This window comes from Bombus affinis, chromosome 9, assembly GCF_024516045.1.
Source record: "Bombus affinis isolate iyBomAffi1 chromosome 9, iyBomAffi1.2, whole genome shotgun sequence".
Classification (NCBI taxonomy): Eukaryota; Metazoa; Arthropoda; class Insecta; order Hymenoptera; family Apidae; genus Bombus; species Bombus affinis.
Genome location: NC_066352.1, coordinates 11649906 through 11670549, shown reverse-complemented (window position 1 = coordinate 11670549; position 20644 = coordinate 11649906). Strand labels below are relative to the sequence as shown.

At 31.6% G+C, this 20644-nt stretch overlaps 2 protein-coding genes and 1 long non-coding RNA gene across 8 annotated transcripts; 2 read left to right on the top strand and 1 right to left on the bottom strand.

The window, feature by feature from the left end:
- The first annotated feature begins 108 nt into the window (after positions 1-108).
- Positions 109-3442, top strand: LOC126920432 (uncharacterized). Its single transcript, XR_007711959.1, has 2 exons — positions 109-2490; positions 2756-3442. It is a non-coding gene; the product is annotated as an uncharacterized LOC126920432 (long non-coding RNA).
- Positions 3443-6860: 3418 nt separating this feature from the next.
- Positions 6861-9853, bottom strand: LOC126920430 (uncharacterized). Of its 3 annotated transcripts, none has more exons than XM_050730778.1 (3): positions 9705-9853; positions 7239-7355; positions 6861-7153 (listed from the first exon to the last, which is right to left on the bottom strand). In XM_050730778.1, exons 2-3 carry the CDS (start codon positions 7346-7348, stop codon positions 6985-6987), a joined length of 279 nt encoding a protein of 92 aa, XP_050586735.1. In that variant the 5' UTR covers positions 7349-7355; positions 9705-9853; the 3' UTR covers positions 6861-6984. The 3 variants fall into 3 exon arrangements, with proteins under 3 accessions (XP_050586735.1, XP_050586736.1, XP_050586734.1); XM_050730779.1 differs by having other exon boundaries at positions 7239-7358; positions 9705-9833; XM_050730777.1 differs by lacking the exon at positions 6861-7153 and having other exon boundaries at positions 7262-8769; positions 9705-9840.
- A 733-nt stretch (positions 9854-10586) lies between these two features.
- LOC126920426 (RNA-binding protein 39) lies at positions 10587-19436 on the top strand. 4 transcript variants are annotated; one of them, XM_050730766.1, is made up of 10 exons: positions 10599-10733; positions 10818-10891; positions 11157-11230; positions 13236-13300; positions 15647-15970; positions 16178-16385; positions 16453-16719; positions 16798-16973; positions 17043-17213; positions 17450-19436. In XM_050730766.1, exons 3-10 carry the CDS (start codon positions 11213-11215, stop codon positions 17745-17747), a joined length of 1527 nt encoding a protein of 508 aa, XP_050586723.1. In that variant the 5' UTR covers positions 10599-10733; positions 10818-10891; positions 11157-11212; the 3' UTR covers positions 17748-19436. The 4 variants fall into 4 exon arrangements, with proteins under 4 accessions (XP_050586722.1, XP_050586721.1, XP_050586720.1 ...); XM_050730765.1 differs by lacking the exon at positions 11157-11230 and having other exon boundaries at positions 10587-10733; XM_050730764.1 differs by lacking the exon at positions 11157-11230 and having other exon boundaries at positions 10597-10891; positions 16181-16385.
- Positions 19437-20644: the final 1208 nt, after the last annotated feature.

Genomic DNA, 20644 nt, shown 5'->3' with positions numbered 1-20644 from the left:
TCTCTATGCGAGATAGACAAGTATGAAAATAACAAGATCACGCGCTAATTAAACTTCGTTGCCTCGGAAAAACAAATAAATTGTTTATTACACGTTTTTTTTTTAGAAAAGAAAAGAAAAACTTTCCTTTCAAACGATAATAGATCAGTGGAATGATGTAATAATTGTAATACATTCTCTATACACGATAGCTTTTTAAATTTAACGCTAAATCTACTTTCCTCGCGATAATGTTTTTGTTATAATAAACCTAAATTTCATTCTAATAATAATTTCATTAGTTGATAGACTGCGAATAATATTTCATGACATGATGTATCTGGTTTGCATACGTGTTTATTTACAAAAATGATAAAAACAGAAGAACAAGTTAACTACAGATAAGATTTGCCGTCATCATTAATTTGTGATCCACGACTTTTATACACCTTACTTTTATTACCGAGTAAAACTTATTAATTCTCTGAATTTTAATCTATAGTTAATATTAGGAGGATCATACATATTAAAATTGATAACTTAGCACAGAGATGTTTAATAGATTGCTCACGGACAACACCTCTCTTTCTGAGTTACTCTTGAAGTACCCAGGGACTGTCTTTTGTTTACATGCTTAATATTAAAAAAAATTACACGTAACGTATATAACGTTAATAGCACAAGAAAGAGAAAGGAAAAAGACAGCGTATTATGGTGTATCATGTTCACGTCTATTTATATTATCCACTAAACGAGTGTAAATCTCAAAGCCTAAGGCTTAGATCCTCAACTTATATCCTAGGAGCTAAGAAATAGCTGGATACTGTATTGCGACAAGTATGATCAAAAAAGATTCATAAACACAATATGAACACAACATAGCCGATTTTTATAACAATATCGTGTTTGATCTCATTTTAATCGAGAAAGTCTTACCAATATGTTAATGGAATTTTTATTAACAAAAAGTCAAAGACAAAGAAGTTACATTATCGTATTGATATTGTCTAATCGATACGAAGGCAATATAAATCTTAAAAGAGAAACCACTACCGCGTCGCATTACTCGCGTCACTGATTCAATTGTAACTACCCCTATTTTTCGGACGATTGAGTAATAATCAAAAAACAAAAAAAACTGTTTTGAAAATGTTGAAATGTTGAAATGTTGAAATTTTGGATTTCTGTCAAATATTAGCAACTAAATACATTGGTACCCCGCTGGGGGTAGCCACCAAGATGCTAATATAACTGTTAAAAAATTCCACCAAATGTCCAAAATGGACAAATTGTGAATTTCAATAAATAAATAAATAAATAAATAAATAAATAAAAAAACTAAATACATGTACTTTTTCATCATTATGATATTAAGTGTTTAATGTTAATTATGTATTCATTGTTTATTCTCTCTTTGTTATTCGTCATTCGAATAAATTTTGGTTGCTAATTGGAATAAGTTTATAAACTGACAATTAACAAGCAGAAACAATAACATGACGATAAATTGATGACGGCATGGATTAGGGATACGGAAAGGGAAAGGTCTCTTGCCGGGCCTTTGTAAAGCGCTAGTGTAAAGTACTTGTATGTTCAGGAGACAAATGCATTGGCTAACAAGCCGAAAATCCAAATTAAGCATAGAAAATAAATTAAAAATATATAAAACGATCATAAAACCAATCTGGACGTACGGAATACCATTATGGGGGACGGCAGCAATGAGCCATATAAACAAAATAGAAACACAGTAACACAGGCTAAAATCCTTAGAACAATAGTAAACGGACCTTGGTACGTCAGAAACGAAGATATACGGAAGGACCTGGGAATCCCAACGGTCAAGGAAGAAATTAGCAGATACTCAGAAAAATACAAATCAAGAATAGCAATACACCCAAATCGGCTAGCTGCGGAAACGTACAAAACCATAAACATGGACAGAAGACTAAAAAGGAAGCACCCAGCAGACCTTATAAAGGACATAACCTAGCATACACGAGGATGTTACCCCGCTGGGGGTAGCCACCAACATGCTAATTTAACTGTTAAAACATTCCACCAAATGTCCAAATTGGACAAATTGTGAATTTCAATAAATAAATAAAAAAAAAAAAAAAAAAAAAACTTGTTTGTCGAGTCAAATGGGCCTTCGAATCACTTGAACCTAGCTTTAGTGGAAACGGTTCTTGCAGGTATAAATGTAGGTACAAATGTAGGTAACAGTATTTGTATACAAGCATTTTTCACAAGACTGGGCCGGTTTAACCTGCCAATCGAAATAGTTATATAAATACATTGAAGCAAATGTCTTTGGGTCCGCATAACTTGCCAGGGATCTTAGGGGCAATAAGACATCGTAGGCTAATAGACCCCAATATTTAGAAATTGTCTTTAGAAATGTCTAACGTATTCGGGCATTGTTTGTAGAATTATTAAGCGAGTGAATGGAATAGACTATCCTGCGCATATTCTACCATCCTGGTTAAACATGGCTTTTCGAATAAATCGGTATGCATTTATAATAATACCTAAATTATATTCCCTTGAATTCGCTTATATATTTGCCCCGTATTTTTTATTTCATTCAGTTAGGAAACGTATTATATTCGTAATTTTTTTGATACAGAATAAGTTTGTGCAAATGTACAAATCGAACTCAATCTCCTCGATTTCGATGGTAATTTCTTTTAATATGTGGCATGATTCCAAATAACTTATTCTTATATATGTATATAACGAATACGGAAATCTGTATTAATTGCAAGAATTTCAGGACACAAGTTTTGCGCATGAGAATACCAACTGCTCCCTGTGGAAAGTAATAAAAAAAAAACAGACAACACATGGGCCAGAAGCAACGAAGAACGAGCTGAAAAATTTTCTAATCACCTTTCTGACACATTTACTCCATATAATATTAACAACGCTAACTCCAAGTGTCATACAGACGTAGACGCGCGAAATACTAGTATTTCTACTAACAAGCACTACACCATACCTAGTACAATAGCACAAGAAATTAGAATCATAATCAAGCACCAGGAATCGACCTAATCAATGGTAAAATCTTAAAAAACCTTCCCCTAAAAGCAATACGATTAATGACAATAATGTTCAATGCAATTTTAAGAATTCAATACTTTCCTATGAAATGCTTTCCTATGAAAGCCTCTTACAAACAATCAAAAAACATTTCCCGGAACAAATCTTTCACTTATTCAAATCATACCTAAACTATGGAACCTTGGTAATAAAAATAAAGAACAGTTACTCTGAAATTAAAGACTTCAAGGAAGAGGTACCGCAAGGAAGCGTCTTAGGACCAATATTATATATACTATACACGGCCAACATACCAACAACTACCAATAGCCAAATTCTGATATTCGAGGACGTTTACCGAATGTCCAGCTGGACAAATCGTAAAGCACAAACTAAAAATTAAAAAAAAAAAAAACAAGTTTTGCAATTATACAGATGTAGAAACGACTCTATTTCTGAAAATTGAGATCTTAGACATGCCAAACTTAGAAAATGATATTGAGGATGAAAGAGATAGAGGGACTGAGGCAGTTGAAAGACGAAACATATAAAGGCCCAAAGACGTAAAGACAAATTGAGACCTTTGGATCATAGCTTAAAAACCTTTCCTTTTTCTTATTTGTGATAGTTAAGTAATGCAAGCGACTGAATTTATGATACAACATTTTATGTTTAGTTCGCTATTCAACAAATTTACTTAGCAGGCCAGCCACCAGTGAAAATTTGTTTATTAGGGATCGGCCATTATTCATTTCCTTGCTAGCAAAATATTATAAAGCCCAAGGGATCTTCTGAAATTTAGATGTTCGATAGGCTTGGACCTAACAGTTTTCTTTTCTTTGTAATCCCGGGTTTTAGGCTGGCAAAATCACACTGTTATTAAACCGTCGTTTACTAGCGACTACTTTCTTTACCATAGCTCAAGGGTACATCGCGCTATAGATGCACTGAATTGGTTACTTGTCATCTCAAATTGATTCCCGTTAACGTTACTTTACTTATCATTTCTAATTTTTAGCAATTGTTTCAATAGCTATTTCCAACAAATTCTTCTAGTTAATCAGTTTTATTAGTCGGCACAAAACGGTGCAAACGCCAACCAACCTTAAAAAATCACAACATTCGATCAGCTACAGGGAATAAACAGTGATGAATGAAACTTTTACCACTATACTTGTTACATTTTTCTAATTAAAATAAAACCAAACACGATATAATTTAGAGCACATTTGCTTACTTAATAAATAAAAATTGAATACATATCAATCAGGAAATGTAATTCAAAGTATATCGCATTTGGTTTTTTTTTTTTTTTTTATTCAGAAAGATCTCACACAAACGTTAATAAAAGTTTAATTTAGAAAAAGTAAAAAATAAAGAAGTTTTATTTTTGAATTTGTATTTACATACTTTGTCTCAAGGATGTCTGACATTGGATCATGTTAAATTATTACGAGGATATACGCAAAAACTTAAAACTGCCAACGGTCAAAGAAGAAATCGGCAGGTACGCAGAAAAATACAAGGAAAGAACGGCAACACATCCAAACCAGCTGACTGCTGAAGCGAGCAAAACTCTCATAAAAAAAAGACTAAAAAGAAAACACCCCGTTGACCTTACTAAAGAAATAAAATAGTCAAACTCGAAGATGGTATCCCGTTGGGGGTAGCCATTTAGCAATTAATCTAGAAAAATTTACCGAATATCCAGCCGGACAAATTCTAAAGTACAAATTAAATAATAATAAAAAAAATTTTATGTTGTTCGAGCGCGGTAGGCTATCGAGTATTACGGTGCGCCGAGGAGAATCTCAACCCCCCGTAATAGAGATGACGATCATACAAATATCAAGAGATTCTTTTTCTCCAGATGCATCACGTCAGAAATATTATTCAGATTCTATCAAGTATTGAAATTACTATTAAAACGAAATTTAGGTTTTACTATAACAGAAATATTATCACGAGAAAAGTAAATTTAATGTTAAATCTAAAAAATTGTCGTATATAAAGAATATATTAAAATTATTGTATCATACCACTAATTCATATTTCGTTTAAAACGAAAGATTTTCTTTTCTTCTCTAAAAAATATTGTAATAAACAATTCATTTCTCTTTCTCAGGCAACTAAGCTTAATTATTGCCTGATTTTTGTTATTCTCGTACTAGTCTATCTCAGATAGAGAAATATGAATTTTTCCGTACAATAAAATACTCTAGTAACGTAAAGTCACAGTGAGTATACCTCATTTGTGGTGGAACTAAATGGGTTCTTGTATATGCTAACGTGGAACACCTTTAGCACTTTGCCGCAAAGGGTAGCACTAGTCCGGAAACAACTGGAATCATTTGACCATAGATTCGTTTCTACTAAGGAAATTATAATAGTATCCATATGCAGTAATATTAATTATTAATTAAATATTAACTAACACTATTCCTACTACATAAAGATCTCGATATTTTATGACAGTTATTTGTTTCATTTATTATCGGTGAAAAAGAGAGAAAGAGATTTGGGGTTCCCTAGAACTCTATCTCCCTAGAAAAATGGTACCTGATATGACTCAGAGAGGTACTATATTTTGCTATGGCTAAAATGTGTGGTTTTAGTGTATTTTCTTTTTCGATGATTATACATTTTAATATGTTTATTTAGCATTAATCATTATATAAAACTCTTGTACCTTAGGATCTTTTCCTTTCAATAATATGAAACTTTTAAAAATCCTATCCTTTGGTGTAAACAGTATGTGCTGTAATGAAAAAAAAATAAACAAACTTTTAAAAATAAGAAGTGAAAAATTTTTAACATTTTTATATATAAAAATTTATTTTATTTCTATTCAGTTATACTATTTTTATATATGAAATCATTAGAAATCTCGTACAAATTCGTTCAAGCGCTGATCAAATTTTAATAATTATACTTGTATATATTGTCTTTTATTTAAGGAAATAGGAAAAATTGACATCGAATCTATTGAACTTTTGCAGAATTTCTTCTCCGTATAATGATAATATCTGATGATATGTACTTGCATATCAGGATAGGACAAAACATTAAAACATTAAAATCCTACCTCATTACTCTATCGAATCTATGTATGATTTTTACGAGCCTATCGTCCATAGTAGGGATTAGGGATTGGAAAGTTTTTCATCTATACAATGAAATTTCATTTATCTGAATAAAATTTTAGTCAATGTCCAATTAAATATATTGCTGTTGATCGAATTCACTTATTTGAACGAGAACTTCTATTATATAAATGAGAAAACATTAGCAATAGAAGGAGTTAGTAAATTTTTATTATACATTCATCGATGTAATCAAATAAATCGAATGCTTCTAGTATAGGCAAGTACTATAACCGAGATCTTTAAGCTGAAAATTTTGACTTACGATTATAAAAATATATGATAAATACTCCTTTAATATTAAGTGATTACGCACATAAAATAGATGTAAAGTTTGATCTACATATACAGTTATAATCAAGGAAAGCTTTTACATAAGTTCTTACAAATTATGTATTACTTTTTATGGTAGACATAATTTAATATTTTTTGTAAACTATTTAGCGTGACGTGAAATACATATACTAATTTATGCAATATTGTATGTACTCGACATTATATGTGAACAATGTATAGTAAATAATAATTTTAGATTTGAGGTTAATAATATGAAAAAGGTTTATGTATTATTATAGATATTAATTTGTATCCATAAAATTATAAAATAGTGGAATACTTAAATTTTGTATAACTTTTATTTATATTCAGTAATTATAATGAAATAAAAACAGTATTGATTAATAGAACTCAATAGAAGTTAAACTATTATTAATTTATTCAATATTATTTTACAAACAGAAAGGTAGAATTGTAAATTCCTGTTACTGTGTAAACAACATTACTAAAGTGGCAGTTACAATGTGATGCCTCTAATGTATTATATGTTTCCTTGAAAATTTCCATTCTCAATTTGATCATTCCAATTTGTTATCCAACTATTTGGGCACATTGCAGTGTATACTTTTTTGAAATATTTACATGCGTCATAATCCTCACCATGTCGTTTTTTGCAACGTTGAAAGTCCACAAAACTAGTGTAACAATATCTGTATTCAAAATAAACAGGAATAAGCAATCTTATACATTAACAGTTTATAAGAATTAAAATACATCAATTTATGTTTTGTTTACCTTGTCTGGTTTTGATTTGGGAATCTTGGGTCATATGGTGCTGTGTTTGGTTTCAAATTGATGGGGGTTTCTAATGTTGCCGCGTTTCCAAGTTCTGTATATTTAACCATATTGATGCTGCTTAACAAGTTACAAGTTATTTAATGTATTATATTTATTTAAGTGCTATAATCTGTCACCCTCCCTTTTTCCCACAAGGCAAACTCTTTACATGTTTGTCTCTCGCTTTAGTCGGTTTGTCTCTTGCATCACATAGTACACTATCACAAACATTAATTGCTTCCTCACTGCAGTCCTTGTTCTTATTCTCATATTACATTAATAATGTTCTTTAACTCGAAATATTTAAGAAATTGGGATACTATGTATTTATAATTTTTGAATAACATATACTGTACATTCTATCTAGTAATTGAGAAAAGAAAAAGCTTCCTCATATTTGCATACATTTCTATAGAAGTTTTTCTTGGTAAACAATAAAAAGCTTTAATTCAAAGCTTTCATAAATTTTAAATAATTTTAGTATACATGGAGCTCTTTTTTAAAGTTAGTTAATAGCTATTCTTGTATATTTAAATACAACCATGATGTAATTAAGAGAACACAGCATCTTTTGAAAGCACATTCATTGTAGATAAAACGAAGTAACAAAATGGAAAATGGTTGAAAATAAAATCAGCTATTTAACCAATGGTCTTGTGTTATCTTCTTCCTGACAGCAAACTTCTCTGTATTTTTTCACTTCAGCCATATAGAGTGACCAAGCATCCTTGGGTTGTTCAACAGTTTGTTCAGTCTTTGGTTTGGCAACCATTCCAGTTTTTAAAATTCTACCTCCTCGCCTCTTTCCTACCATCAAAGGTGGAGGAACAACAGTTTTTTCTTCCAAAACAGAAGTCGCCGGTTTTTGTGCAGGTTGCATTTGTTCCTGCATTTTTTTAAACATTTCCATAAAACTACCATCATTCTTAAAGGCATTAGATTGTGGAGGAACAACTGGATGAGATACAGATGTTTCTGTATTATCTTCAGCTGTATCTGACTCATACGATGGTGCTCTATGGTATCTGCGGCTTTCTCTACCTCTATGTCTATCTTTACTCCTATTACGACTGCGACTACGTCTCCTATCTCTGGAGCGCGATCTTCCTCTTGACCTAGACCTTGATCTATCTCTCCTGGAATATTTGCGCGATCGATCTCTATCTCTGTCTCGATCTTTATCTCTATCAGGGGATCGAGATCGTTTGTACGATCTAGTTGGAGAAGATTTTGAAGTACTGCGTCTTCTTCTACGTCTGTCTTGTGGTGAGTCATTTCGGGAAGTTCTACTGCTTCTATACTCCAAGGGTGAAGGTGAACGACGCGACGACATTCTGTTTTTGTACCCATCATATGTTGTATAACTTGCACTATACATAGGAGGCGAAGGTGGAGCTGGTGGTGAATCTGTATTGGACTTGGAACTCCGTTCATGCCGTTTTGAATCCATTGTTGCCTCTCTCACCACGCTGAATGGACAGATGGACACCTATAAGGATAGAAACTGCCTTCTATGAGTACACTGCTCATTTCTTCTTATCAAGCCTTTATCTGATTGGTTTTAAATGTACGCGTATGCAAGAGACAAGTAGACTTATAGCGAGAGATCAAAATGTATTTAAATTGCCATTAATATAAACAAAATTCAATCAAAGCTAGGATTTTGTCTTCAGTAATTTCTATATATATGAACTTCATCCATTTATTTTTTTTACAATGCAATATATATTTTAAAAATTCAGCTTTGATTGTATCCTTATCTATATCTCTATATTTCATTATAAGTAATTATTTCAATTGATTAAAATTATTTTAATTTTATGTGGTTATATAATTCTACAATTCTTATACTTTGTTATATTATAATACAAATGATTATAATATTTTTAGAAATAGTATAATTTACATTATACACGATTATCAATCTAAATAATACGATATTATATAGTATACAACACTTATATTCATTTTTAGGTAAACGTATGAGATAACGTCAGATGTCTTAAAAATTAACGTTCAGTGTATTACCGATGCTAATCAGAGTTTCCAAAAATTTAATCACGTTAAATTATGCTCGAATATGTATTTAAATATAAATTTTTCTTCTGATACTCTGGAAAAAGAAATGGTCAAAATGGAAAACAGCTTTATTCTATATGTCGTACGACATCATTATTTAATAAAGATTACCAAGATCAGCAATTACAAAAATATAAAAGGGGATAAAGAGAGAAAGAGATAAAAGAACGTGAAATTTGATAGAAAAAGCTTATCCAAAACTAAATAGGATTTTCAATTAGCATATAAAATAGTTGTCGTAGAGAACATAGGTAAAATTCCTTTAAAACTTTCTTAAATATTTCGTCGACTACATTAATTGCCTAAATAGCCTATAATTACACGAAATATCTTTATATAAAATACCTTAATCAGCCGTGCAATTGAAAACAAAATGGCCACTAGGCAAACTGCGCCAATCCGTTACGTCATGTACACCTAGGACAGTTAAAGCGTTAAAACTGATTCTGAGATGAGCTATGTGTTCTAGAGCGAAGAATATATTTCTAAGTTTCTCCGATAGAGTTCGCTCAAAATTTGCTTATCTAATTTCTTACCAAGAAATCTTTCTATTATTAACAAAAAATATAGTCGATCTGTTTGATGATATGACTCATTTTCTTTTTTATAACCTATAAAATACAAATTGACTTTAAAAATGTAATTCATATATTTATATGCATATATAATATATAATAGTATAAATAATTCAAGTAAATATTTTACAAACACTTATAACAAATATATACGTATATAGAATCATTCGTGAATTTTTTAAATTATTATAGTTTATCTATTTTCTGGTAAATAAGTTATATCGGGAGTATGATCATATAATTGAATCCTCGACACTCGCTAGGGATAAGCGTCTGAAAATTGAATCGTGTCTGGTTGTGGAAAATCAACATGGAAGATCAATAAGGACCTCGTTTTTATGAGACAGACAGAGATGAATAAAATATATTTCTCTCTGTCTGAGACATTTATAATATGTTAGGCATGCGCAGAACGGGAATCTTCTTGTCTTCCATGTTGATTTCTCGTAACTAGTTAGGACTCAATTTTCGGACGATATTCTACATATAATTATCTACATATAATTATCTACATATAATAAAAAATATGAAACCTATCAGTAAAAAGTCAATCAAGAATTTCTAGGGACATTTTAAAAATGGTTATATGGTTATGGTTACTCGTAAACTTAATTGCAAAAATAATGCAATCAGCACTTCCGCGAAGGTGGCGCTTGGTTCGTTTATTCACATCCGGTCTTCCATTTTCTTTGGTCATCGTCGCATATGATTGCGTTCTTGCTCCCTAACGTTCCTTATCGATCTTGCGTTTTCAGTAAATTGTTAAACATTTAAATCGTATGCGAGCGTTCGTTAGTCTGTACGTTATACACAATATCCTCATAGAGTTTTCAATTCGACCACCGTATTTTAGATTATCGAGTGCTAATGCGTGGTATTTCAGAAAGCTCACCGACTCGCGCAATGGCGGAGGATTTGGATGTCGAGGCAATGCTGGAGGCGCCATATAAGAAGGGGGTAAGGCTTAATTTTTTTTTCTTTACTTCTTTGTTTGTCTCGGTTTGCTCCTTCGAGATCCTGACTTTTTTTGTCCTATAAAGTCTACCTAATCTCGACGCGCAAGAATACAAATACGGCGCCGTACCATTCCGGGTATGTTTTGTCGTGTTGCGATCGAGAAAAATATGAATCGTCCTTTCCTTCCCATATATACATGTAGAACAAAGTACGCCCTTGTCTCATACCGACTATTGATCAATACCTCCGTTTTCTGTACTTATAGATGGTACGTAACATGTACCCTCGCGCTCGTAGGATGTTCGGCAGCGAGTTCCTAGAATGCACTTGAAATACGAGGTATTAAGAAAAGCCATCACTAACATCATTTTTACTTAATTCTTTTTTCTTTATCTATTTCTGATCTTTTTTTTCTAATTTTTTTCTCAGAAATCGTAACGTTTATTATTTTACGACGTAGATAGAATTGTTACTGCCACCATTTTACGGTTATAGAGAGACAAAGGAAAATACACATGCAAAGTATAAAGGTTGTTTATATCAATTTATTTAAAACAAAACAGAAAAAGAAATGTAGAAATGAAAGATGGATTTGTTAGGTGCTGTTCTGCCATGTGCCATGCTATTCTATTTATCTTTATAACATTTATATGTGGTAAAATGAATCAACTTATTTGTGTAAGCATCAAATAGCTTTTATATGTAGAATCAATAAAATCGTTGTCTATAGTATTTTTTGCAGTAGAAGGGCATAATATTTATTGATTTTTACTATGTACCTTCGGCATTGTTAGGAGGAACAACAAAGGTATTTGTTGGATTTTAAAATTTCAAGCAGTTTCACATTGGCTGTGTTTTCTTTTAATTCATAGGAGTTTTATTTATACATCTTATTTATAATCATATATTGATTCCCTTTTAAGGGAATCATATGTTGTTATAATTGTTTAAGATCTCTAAAATTAAAGGGGACAGTGGTATTAATGAAGAATTGTATTTTAACTGTTATGAATATTTGTGATATTAAATTACAATATATGTGTATAATACGAGAGATACAAAATAGTTCTTATTGAAAGTTCTACATGTTTCATAGACAGGGCAGATGTAATAATCAGATTTAATCTATTTAGCAATTTGAGATTGCTAAATATTTAAATGTTTTTCAATGTGTTATGTATGTTATTCAAAACTCCAAAAATGTATGTTATTAAAGTCTACTTTTTTCATCATATGGTAGACCTTTGTTTTTAACTATATGACTACAATTACTAGTGGTAGTCCACTAAGATGCTTATGGTGTTCTCATCTTTTGTAATATTTAAGATTTTCCATCAACATAACATTATTTGTCTCATTTAAAATTTGAATGTACATTGATATAGTACTTCACAAACAAAATGCATGGTAAATTGGCAAGCAGGAAATAAGTTATATGGTTCAAATGAGAAAATGTTTTGAAATTGTACAATCAATATTATTGAAGAATTGGTAATTGACTAGAGGATTAGTTTTATATTCATGGTAGATAAAAAGATATAACATCCGTAACATATACATGTAACACCATTATCATCATTTCATTGTTTAGTGCCATATACCATGTGTATGTTCGCTTTTAATCATGTGAAACATTTTCTCTGTACAGCTAAATCATCTTGTGGTATATCTACTGGAAGCTGCAAATGATCGTTGATCGTTTTGTTCCTAATTATGAGATAGTTAAATCAATTATACATGCAGGGGTTGTAGGTTAGCAATTAGGGTTCACATTTCGTGTTACATTAAAAACGTACTGTCTTTGATGAGGGCTCTCTTTTGCAGAAGAAAAAGGATGTGTGGTTGGCCATTGGTAGTTTAAGACCAAGGCATGCTCAACCCAAGATTGCAATGCTTTCCTAAAACCCGATAAAACGATTGGTAAGTTTGAGCCAGGTGTGTGCGAGGCGTCGCAACACTATGCTCGCCCCGTTTCTCTCTGTCTCTCTCTCTCTTTCTTCTCTGTGTCCTCATCTTAGCCCCCTCAGACCAATATAATCTACCTGGAAAAAGAGAAAGAGCACGAGAGTGCATCACCATCCAGCAGCAATAGATCTTCGATAACAGTGTTCAAAGGAGAGTTATCTACATGGTTACAAAAAATTTTTTTTAACAGAAGACAGAACTTCATTATTGAGACATATTTTATTTTGAAACTATTGTCAAAATTTAAATTGTACAATATGTACATAGTTTATCTTTATAAAATTTACTAACGTTCTATGATTTGCTTTTTGTCCCCTTGTTCGCGCGTCCCTGCCACATCGGCTGGCTGGCATGGCATTCAACTGTTTGCTGTTCGTAGGAGCAGGACTCCTCATCCAAAGACAAATCTTCCAAGGAGAATGGGTCTAGCCGTAAATCATCTGGGTAAGCATATTTCACTTATTATAATCAATTTGTAAACACAATTTGTGCTTACTATTAGAATTAATATTTGAACCATTAAATCCATTAAAATATATAAATAAATGTTTTATTTCTACAAGTAACGGTAATGACTTTACGTGTCAGTAACGTATGCTACTGAATGGCGGTAAACAGAAGTGATAATTAACCCTTTGAGTGTTGAATACTCGCGGCCTATGCCGTCCGTACGAACGGCGCGCGTCTAGCGCTGACGACCGCTGCGGACGGAATACTTTTTCGTTAGACTGAACTCTGTTGATTGATTATTCAAAGCGCAAATCATCATAAATTATAGTAATTCTTTTGCACGAGATTAAATGATTCAAGAGCGTTATTTTTTAGTTATTTTTAATTATTTATTATAAACATTGAAATTTACAGTTAGCTAGAATTTGGGTAATAAACTAGAAAACAATAAACTAGAAAACTAAATTTAGTAAATATAACACAAGTTAATAATTTAGTTGTGTGTGAAAAATTCAGTGCTTGAAAAAACTAAAAAAACCAGATGTAGAGTTTTCTTACAAGTGGTGACCACTTCAACAATAACGAGGCACTATTGGCATTTGTTTACTGCCGTAAGGAATGCATTTATATTTATTTCACACAAACGTAATAGTATTACTTCTGCGTAGGTGTTCGGAAAAATTGAAAAATCCATACATGCGTCCTTAGTCCATGCTGAGCACTTAGAGAAGGCGCATATATATGTCCTTAGTCCACACCGATAGCTTTCGCCAGACACCTATATGCGCCCACAGCACTCAAAGGGTTAATCATGCTCAAACGTGCGCCTTTAATTTGTCACTGATTTTTGTTGCAAACCCTGAATGTTTTGTTATCCGTCGTTTGGATCTCATAAAAAATTGTAGTTTATCTTGGTTATCCAATAATAATAAGTCTTGCTTCACGATTACTTATCTAAAAATTACTATAATTTCAGTAAAAATGTAATTTCAGTAAGGAGCACAAAATAAATAAGTTTAATTATTTCGTTTATGTTATATTATTATGTGCATTTTTTAATATAATACTATTATAATAGTTGCTTTTATTAACTGAACAAATTTAAGTAAAAATTACATCTGATGAAAAAACATGAATGAAGAAGTAAATGGATTGAATTTTTTGAAATCCTTGTTTTACGAGAGAAATATCTGTTAAAAAAATTTATTGAAGTATTAGATTTTTTAAATTAACTTAAAATTGAATTTTAATGCATGATTTATAATATGATAAAACACATGTGTCTGTAAATAAACTATTTTATCTGAACCTTTAGCCTTATAGATTGAAATACATATTCGATTGTATGTGAATATTTCAAATTAGTCATTTGGTACATACATATAACTGTTTGAAGTTATATTCTCTTTGTTATAGACCCCATACAATTAGTGTAAATGCTGGTTATTTTCATAATTCCAAAGGTTAGACCTGAAGATGGTAAGTATTTAGGAAGAATATCTGTGCTACGGATTATGTTAAAAATCTGAAATGTAATAAAAAAGGATCATTAAACAAAGTAGAATATGATGATTAAAACATGCAATAACACTTGTACAGATGTTACATTTTATAATATATTGATTGGGTTATTTTTATCACATGTGTTTAATTATACAATTTAATGAAAAATTAACCCTTTGCGGACGGGACGGTTCGAAGTCAACCGTACCTTGGGGCCGAGCTGCTGCCGCAATGGTCATTTAAAATTCCTAGCGCACATTTTTGCTTAGACGCGATTTTCGTTCATAGCACTCCAAGATGTCAAATTCTAGACACATGTACATGAACAAATTCTCTACAGGATAAATAAAATGACCTACATATGAGTCTTTTATATATACGCATATATGAGATATATGAATTTCTCGACCATAACGACGCGTTTACCTGAGATATATATGTGACTCTTTCGGTTCTATCAGTTGTTTGGCCAAACACATATATTAGTCCCTCAGCTAAATTGATGGTTTGCGCAGAGCACATATATGCGGCGGCAATCCGCAAAGAGTTAATATTAGGGTTATTTACTTATTTGATTATTTATATCAGTTAAGTCGTACTGTGAAAATAAAAGCTAATTTTAGAAACTTCTTTACCACTAAGGGTTCGGATTAATAAGTGGAAATATTACAATTTAAAAAATTACATTGTACAAATTAAACTTAAAATTATCAAGTTCCGTCTATTATTTACTCAGATTTACTATATCATGTACATACATCATGGAATACAAATTAGTTTTATAGGTTTTATTAAAATAACTTGTTAGTACACTTTATTGGTTTCGTTTCTTTACAGGAAGAGCAAGCATCGTTCTCGTTCCCGCTCTCGATCACGGGACCGTCGGGAGAAAGATCGTCGCGATCGCGACCGAGATCGAGACAGAGATCGAGATCGTGACAGAGATAGAGAGCGCGATCGTGATCGTGATCGTGACCGTCGACGTAGATCAAGATCAAGAGATCGAAGAGACCGCGATAGAGACAGGGATAACAGCGATAGAGATAGGGATCGACGGGATAGAGACCGAGATCGAGACAGAAGAAGGAAGCGATCCCTCACACCAATTACACTTCCCAGAGCAAGACTACCATTTGGAAAGGGTGTCAGTCCCCTTGGCATGTAAGTTTGCATGAATTCATTATTTGGTAGAAATTGCAAAATAGCCTAAGAATATAAGAATAACATATTCCAAAATTTAAAACTTTTCTACAAAATATTTTAAAGCATGAAACTTAGGGTTGCATCACGTTTGCGTCTATAATTTTTTGTGTGATAAATTTTAGAATGTCAATGTTTTTAATTTTTCGTGTCTTATATTCATTTCAGCAGAAATGATGAGCTAACACCAGAGGAACGGGACGCCAGAACGGTGTTCTGTATGCAATTAAGTCAGCGTATACGTGCTCGAGATTTGGAAGAATTCTTTTCGAGTGTGGGCAAAGTTCAAGATGTCCGACTTATCACATGCAACAAAACAAGAAGATTTAAGGGTATAGCATATGTAGAGTTCAAGGATCCTGAAAGTGTGACATTGGTGAGTTAATATATAATTTATATCTGATGTTATGTTTATTCTTATAATTATTTCATTATTTTCGTAGGCACTTGGTTTGTCGGGTCAGAAGCTTCTCGGTGTTCCCATAGTAGTACAGCATACTCAAGCTGAAAAGAATCGCATGGGTAATTCCATGCCAAATCTAATGCCAAAAGGTCAGACCGGACCTATGAGGTTATATGTTGGATCTCTACATTTTAATATTACAGAAGATATGCTTCGCGGTATTTTCGAACCGTTTGGAAAAATTGATAACATTCAACTGATCATGGATCCGGAAACCGGTCGAAGCAAAGGCTATGGATTCTTGACTGTATATATTAAAATATATTATAGATCATTCAATCATAATATTAGTACTTTCTTTAAAATATATTTATTTTTATTTTAGTTTAGAAATGCTGATGATGCGAAAAAAGCTTTGGAACAGTTGAATGGCTTTGAACTTGCTGGAAGACCTATGAAAGTCGGTAATGTTACAGAACGTACAGACTTAATACAGGGTCCATCTCTTCTTGACACAGACGAATTAGATCGAAGTGGTATCGATCTTGGTGCTACTGGAAGGTACAATATTCTTATATTGATCTTTTTTTTCATTTTAATAAGTTACTAATTAATATTAAAAATATTTAGGTTACAGCTAATGTTCAAATTAGCGGAGGGAACTGGGCTTGAAATTCCCCCTGCAGCTGCAAATGCACTAAATATGGCTCCTGTTATGTCAACACCACAACCACCTCCACAAGCTGCTCCTCCTATAGCGACACAGTGCTTTATGTTATCTAATATGTTCGACCCACAAAAGTAAGTCCTTGTAATTTTCTTAACATGTAACAGGCATATCTGTAGACCTAGTATTAGATCATTTCTTTTACCGGGGGAACGAATATGCTACATAAATTATGTTATCTTAAAATATCTCCCATGCATATCATTATATGTATGTTCAGAAATGATAACGTAACACTACATTAAATAATTACAATTTTTTTAATAATTATGCAAAGATTAAATTCAAACAGAATGATTTTTCGTTTCAGTGAGACAAATCCGAATTGGGCCAAAGAAATTCGTGACGATGTTATTGAGGAATGCAACAAACACGGTGGTGTATTACATGTGTACGTGGACCAAGCCTCACCTCAGGGTAACGTTTACGTTAAGTGCCCGTCAATAGCGACAGCAGTTGCGGCTGTCAATTCGTTACATGGTAGATGGTTTGCTGGTCGAGTGATTACAGCTGCTTACGTGCCAGTTGTAAATTATCACTCACTATTCCCAGACGCGATGACGGCTTTACAATTACTAGTTCCGAGTGCTCCACGAAGGGGAATGTGATCTTAAGCAGTACGCATACGCCAATTACAAATATGTAAATTTTAGTATTACGTCTTTTCTTACTGGTAACCGAAATGAAATTTTTGTTATTGTAACAGATTCGTTTAAGTGTTGTTTCAAGCCATACAGGTATTATTATCAATCACTAAACACATCTGCGTGACACTTTCATACATTCATAAAGATAACTATCTTCGTAAAGAGCTCTCATTCGATATTAGGGACTTTGACCAATTAGTACATGCTAAAAAATTGTTCTCAATAAATCTCTAGATGCTCTATTAGAGTACGAGAGTGAAATTACCCTTCAAATAGTTGTTCATTAATATCATACATGTACAATGATTTAAGAGTATTTACGTGTATTCACGTATCGAATTATATTCTAACAAATTCAGTATAACAAGATATCGAAAAACTTCATTGCCTTATTTCTTAAATATGTTATGTAATAGATCCTTACTTAAGTACTCTTTTTTATTACCTGTAATAACTATACAGTTGAACAACTTTCGACTCTTAACCTGTTAGAGTAAAATTAAATTTTAAGTAAATTTTGAAAAAAGAAAGATTAATAGATTGTAATTCTAATGCAAAGGCGTTGAAGGTCGTAATATATACACATATAACAAAAAAATTATATATATATATACACACCTTTCTTTAAAATTTTCCAATCGTTAAAAAGATCATTAAAATATGCACAGTACACACGTTCTTTATACAAAACCAAGTAGGCGGTGTTATATTAACAGAACGAATAGAAAAGTTTTTTTAGGCAGAGGTCTGCAGGTAATGAATTTCTTTAACAGGTATATCTTACTAAAAGCAATAGTACGATAAGCATTATTTCCAATATTTTTGAAAGCATAAAAAGATCATAAAATTAAACATTGAGGTACTAATTTATACAATAGTTCTCCATATATCTATTTAATTATATATAATGACCTTTCGAATCATAGAGTAATTTAATAGTTAGCCGAATTTTTAACATTGTACTATCTAAAGAAATAAATTACAAACTAGTATTTTTCGTTGTGAATGAATAATTAATATTATGTCAAATCACTTTAAGTCAATGAGATGAGATAAAAGGTTCTATTTAGATATAGAATTTTAGCATTGTGAAACTTATGGAGCATCATAAAATTGTTTTTTCAAAGCTTATTATAACTGTTATATGGAATTAGATAGACGATAAAAAAACAAACTTTATTTACCCTGCAAGCCTCTGTTAGTTTAAAAAATCCATTATAATATAATCTATGTAAAAAATTTTGTAAATTATCACCGTTCATTCATATATGTAGTGATACTACTACTATTTCATATTACTAAAATGTGGATGTACACTTTGGTAATCATAAATTAAAAAATTAATGTGATAGTACCATATGGATGTGAAATCCTCTTCTAGAATACAAATGTAAATGCGCAAACAATATTTCTTTAACTTTATTCGTTTATATATGGAATAATTTAAGTAGATTGTAGTATACATAAGGTAAGGTTTTCATTTCTTATTTTAGATTAGAATACAAAGATTATTTTTTAACTATTCGCTGTATCGTAACTTCAATTACAAATACTATTTTGAAAAACACTGAAAAGTAATTTTATTGTGTACGTTTTATAAAAATTCTACAAAAGGTTGAAATTATTTAATAAATTAATAATAACTGAAAATTTACATATTTTTATATTTTGAATCACATATAATCAGATTGAATCTCTTGAGAGGAGATAGTAACAAAAATATAAAAAAATGATACACTGTTGAAATAAATTGAAGAATATTAATCGAGTGCTATGTATTGTAGTATTGGGGAAATTTAGGTATAAATTTTTCCTGATACTGTTTATAATTTATTTACAATAAATAAACTATAAAGATATTAGACAGAAAACGATGGTTATTTAACTTGAACGAAATGCAACAATCGTATTTATTTCAACAACTCGACAACGCTAACAACTTACTCCTCGATTTCTCGACTAACTCTGCCTTCTTAGTCCAGTCAAAATAAACATTTCAAAGAACAAAAATTCCAACGGAGCTAAATTTTGGTAGAGACCTTGGGCACACCTGTAAAAATAAAGTGCCAAAAATCCCTATTGATTCCATGCGTGCTAAAAAAGTTATACTACGTCAAAGTAAAGTTTTATTGAAAATATAACCCAGACAAAAATTGTAGATCATAAAATTATCTACAAAAATGTTCCTCATACTATTTTTGCTAAGAATCACCATTCCTAAGATATTACCATTCTAAAAGTTGAAGGAGTTGCATTCTACATGATATGCACACATTTCCACACCACCTATGAGGTTTCTTTTGAGTGTATATTCTCAAAATTGTATGGTTTAAACATATGAGATACAAATAGGCATTTTTATTTACATTAAGTGGCTGACTATGTATATATATGTGGTATTTGTGTGCATATCATGTAGAATGTAACTCTTCCAACATTTAGAATAGCGATATCTTAGGAATGGCGATTCTTAGGGAAAAAAGTATGAGAAACATTTTTGTAGATAATTTTATGATTTGCAATTTTTATATGGGCTATATTTTCGATAAAACTTACCGTTTTCAAGAAAAATGTAAAAAATTCGAAAATTTTTACTTTGACGTTGAATAACTTTTTTAGCACGCACTATCTCGACTCATTCTCACTTCTCCATTGACACACTCTGATTTCTCGGTCAACGCTCTTTGAACCCAAATCGTCCTTCTCCTCTAGCGTTCTTTTTCCTTTCCTTAATCTCACCATGCCCACGCTCTGCAAGAACTAGGTGACCTTAGGCACATAGGCTTTTTTCCGATATAAACTAACAACTGAAGGACAAACGACACTGTTTTTATGATTCGATCGATCTCTAATCAGAC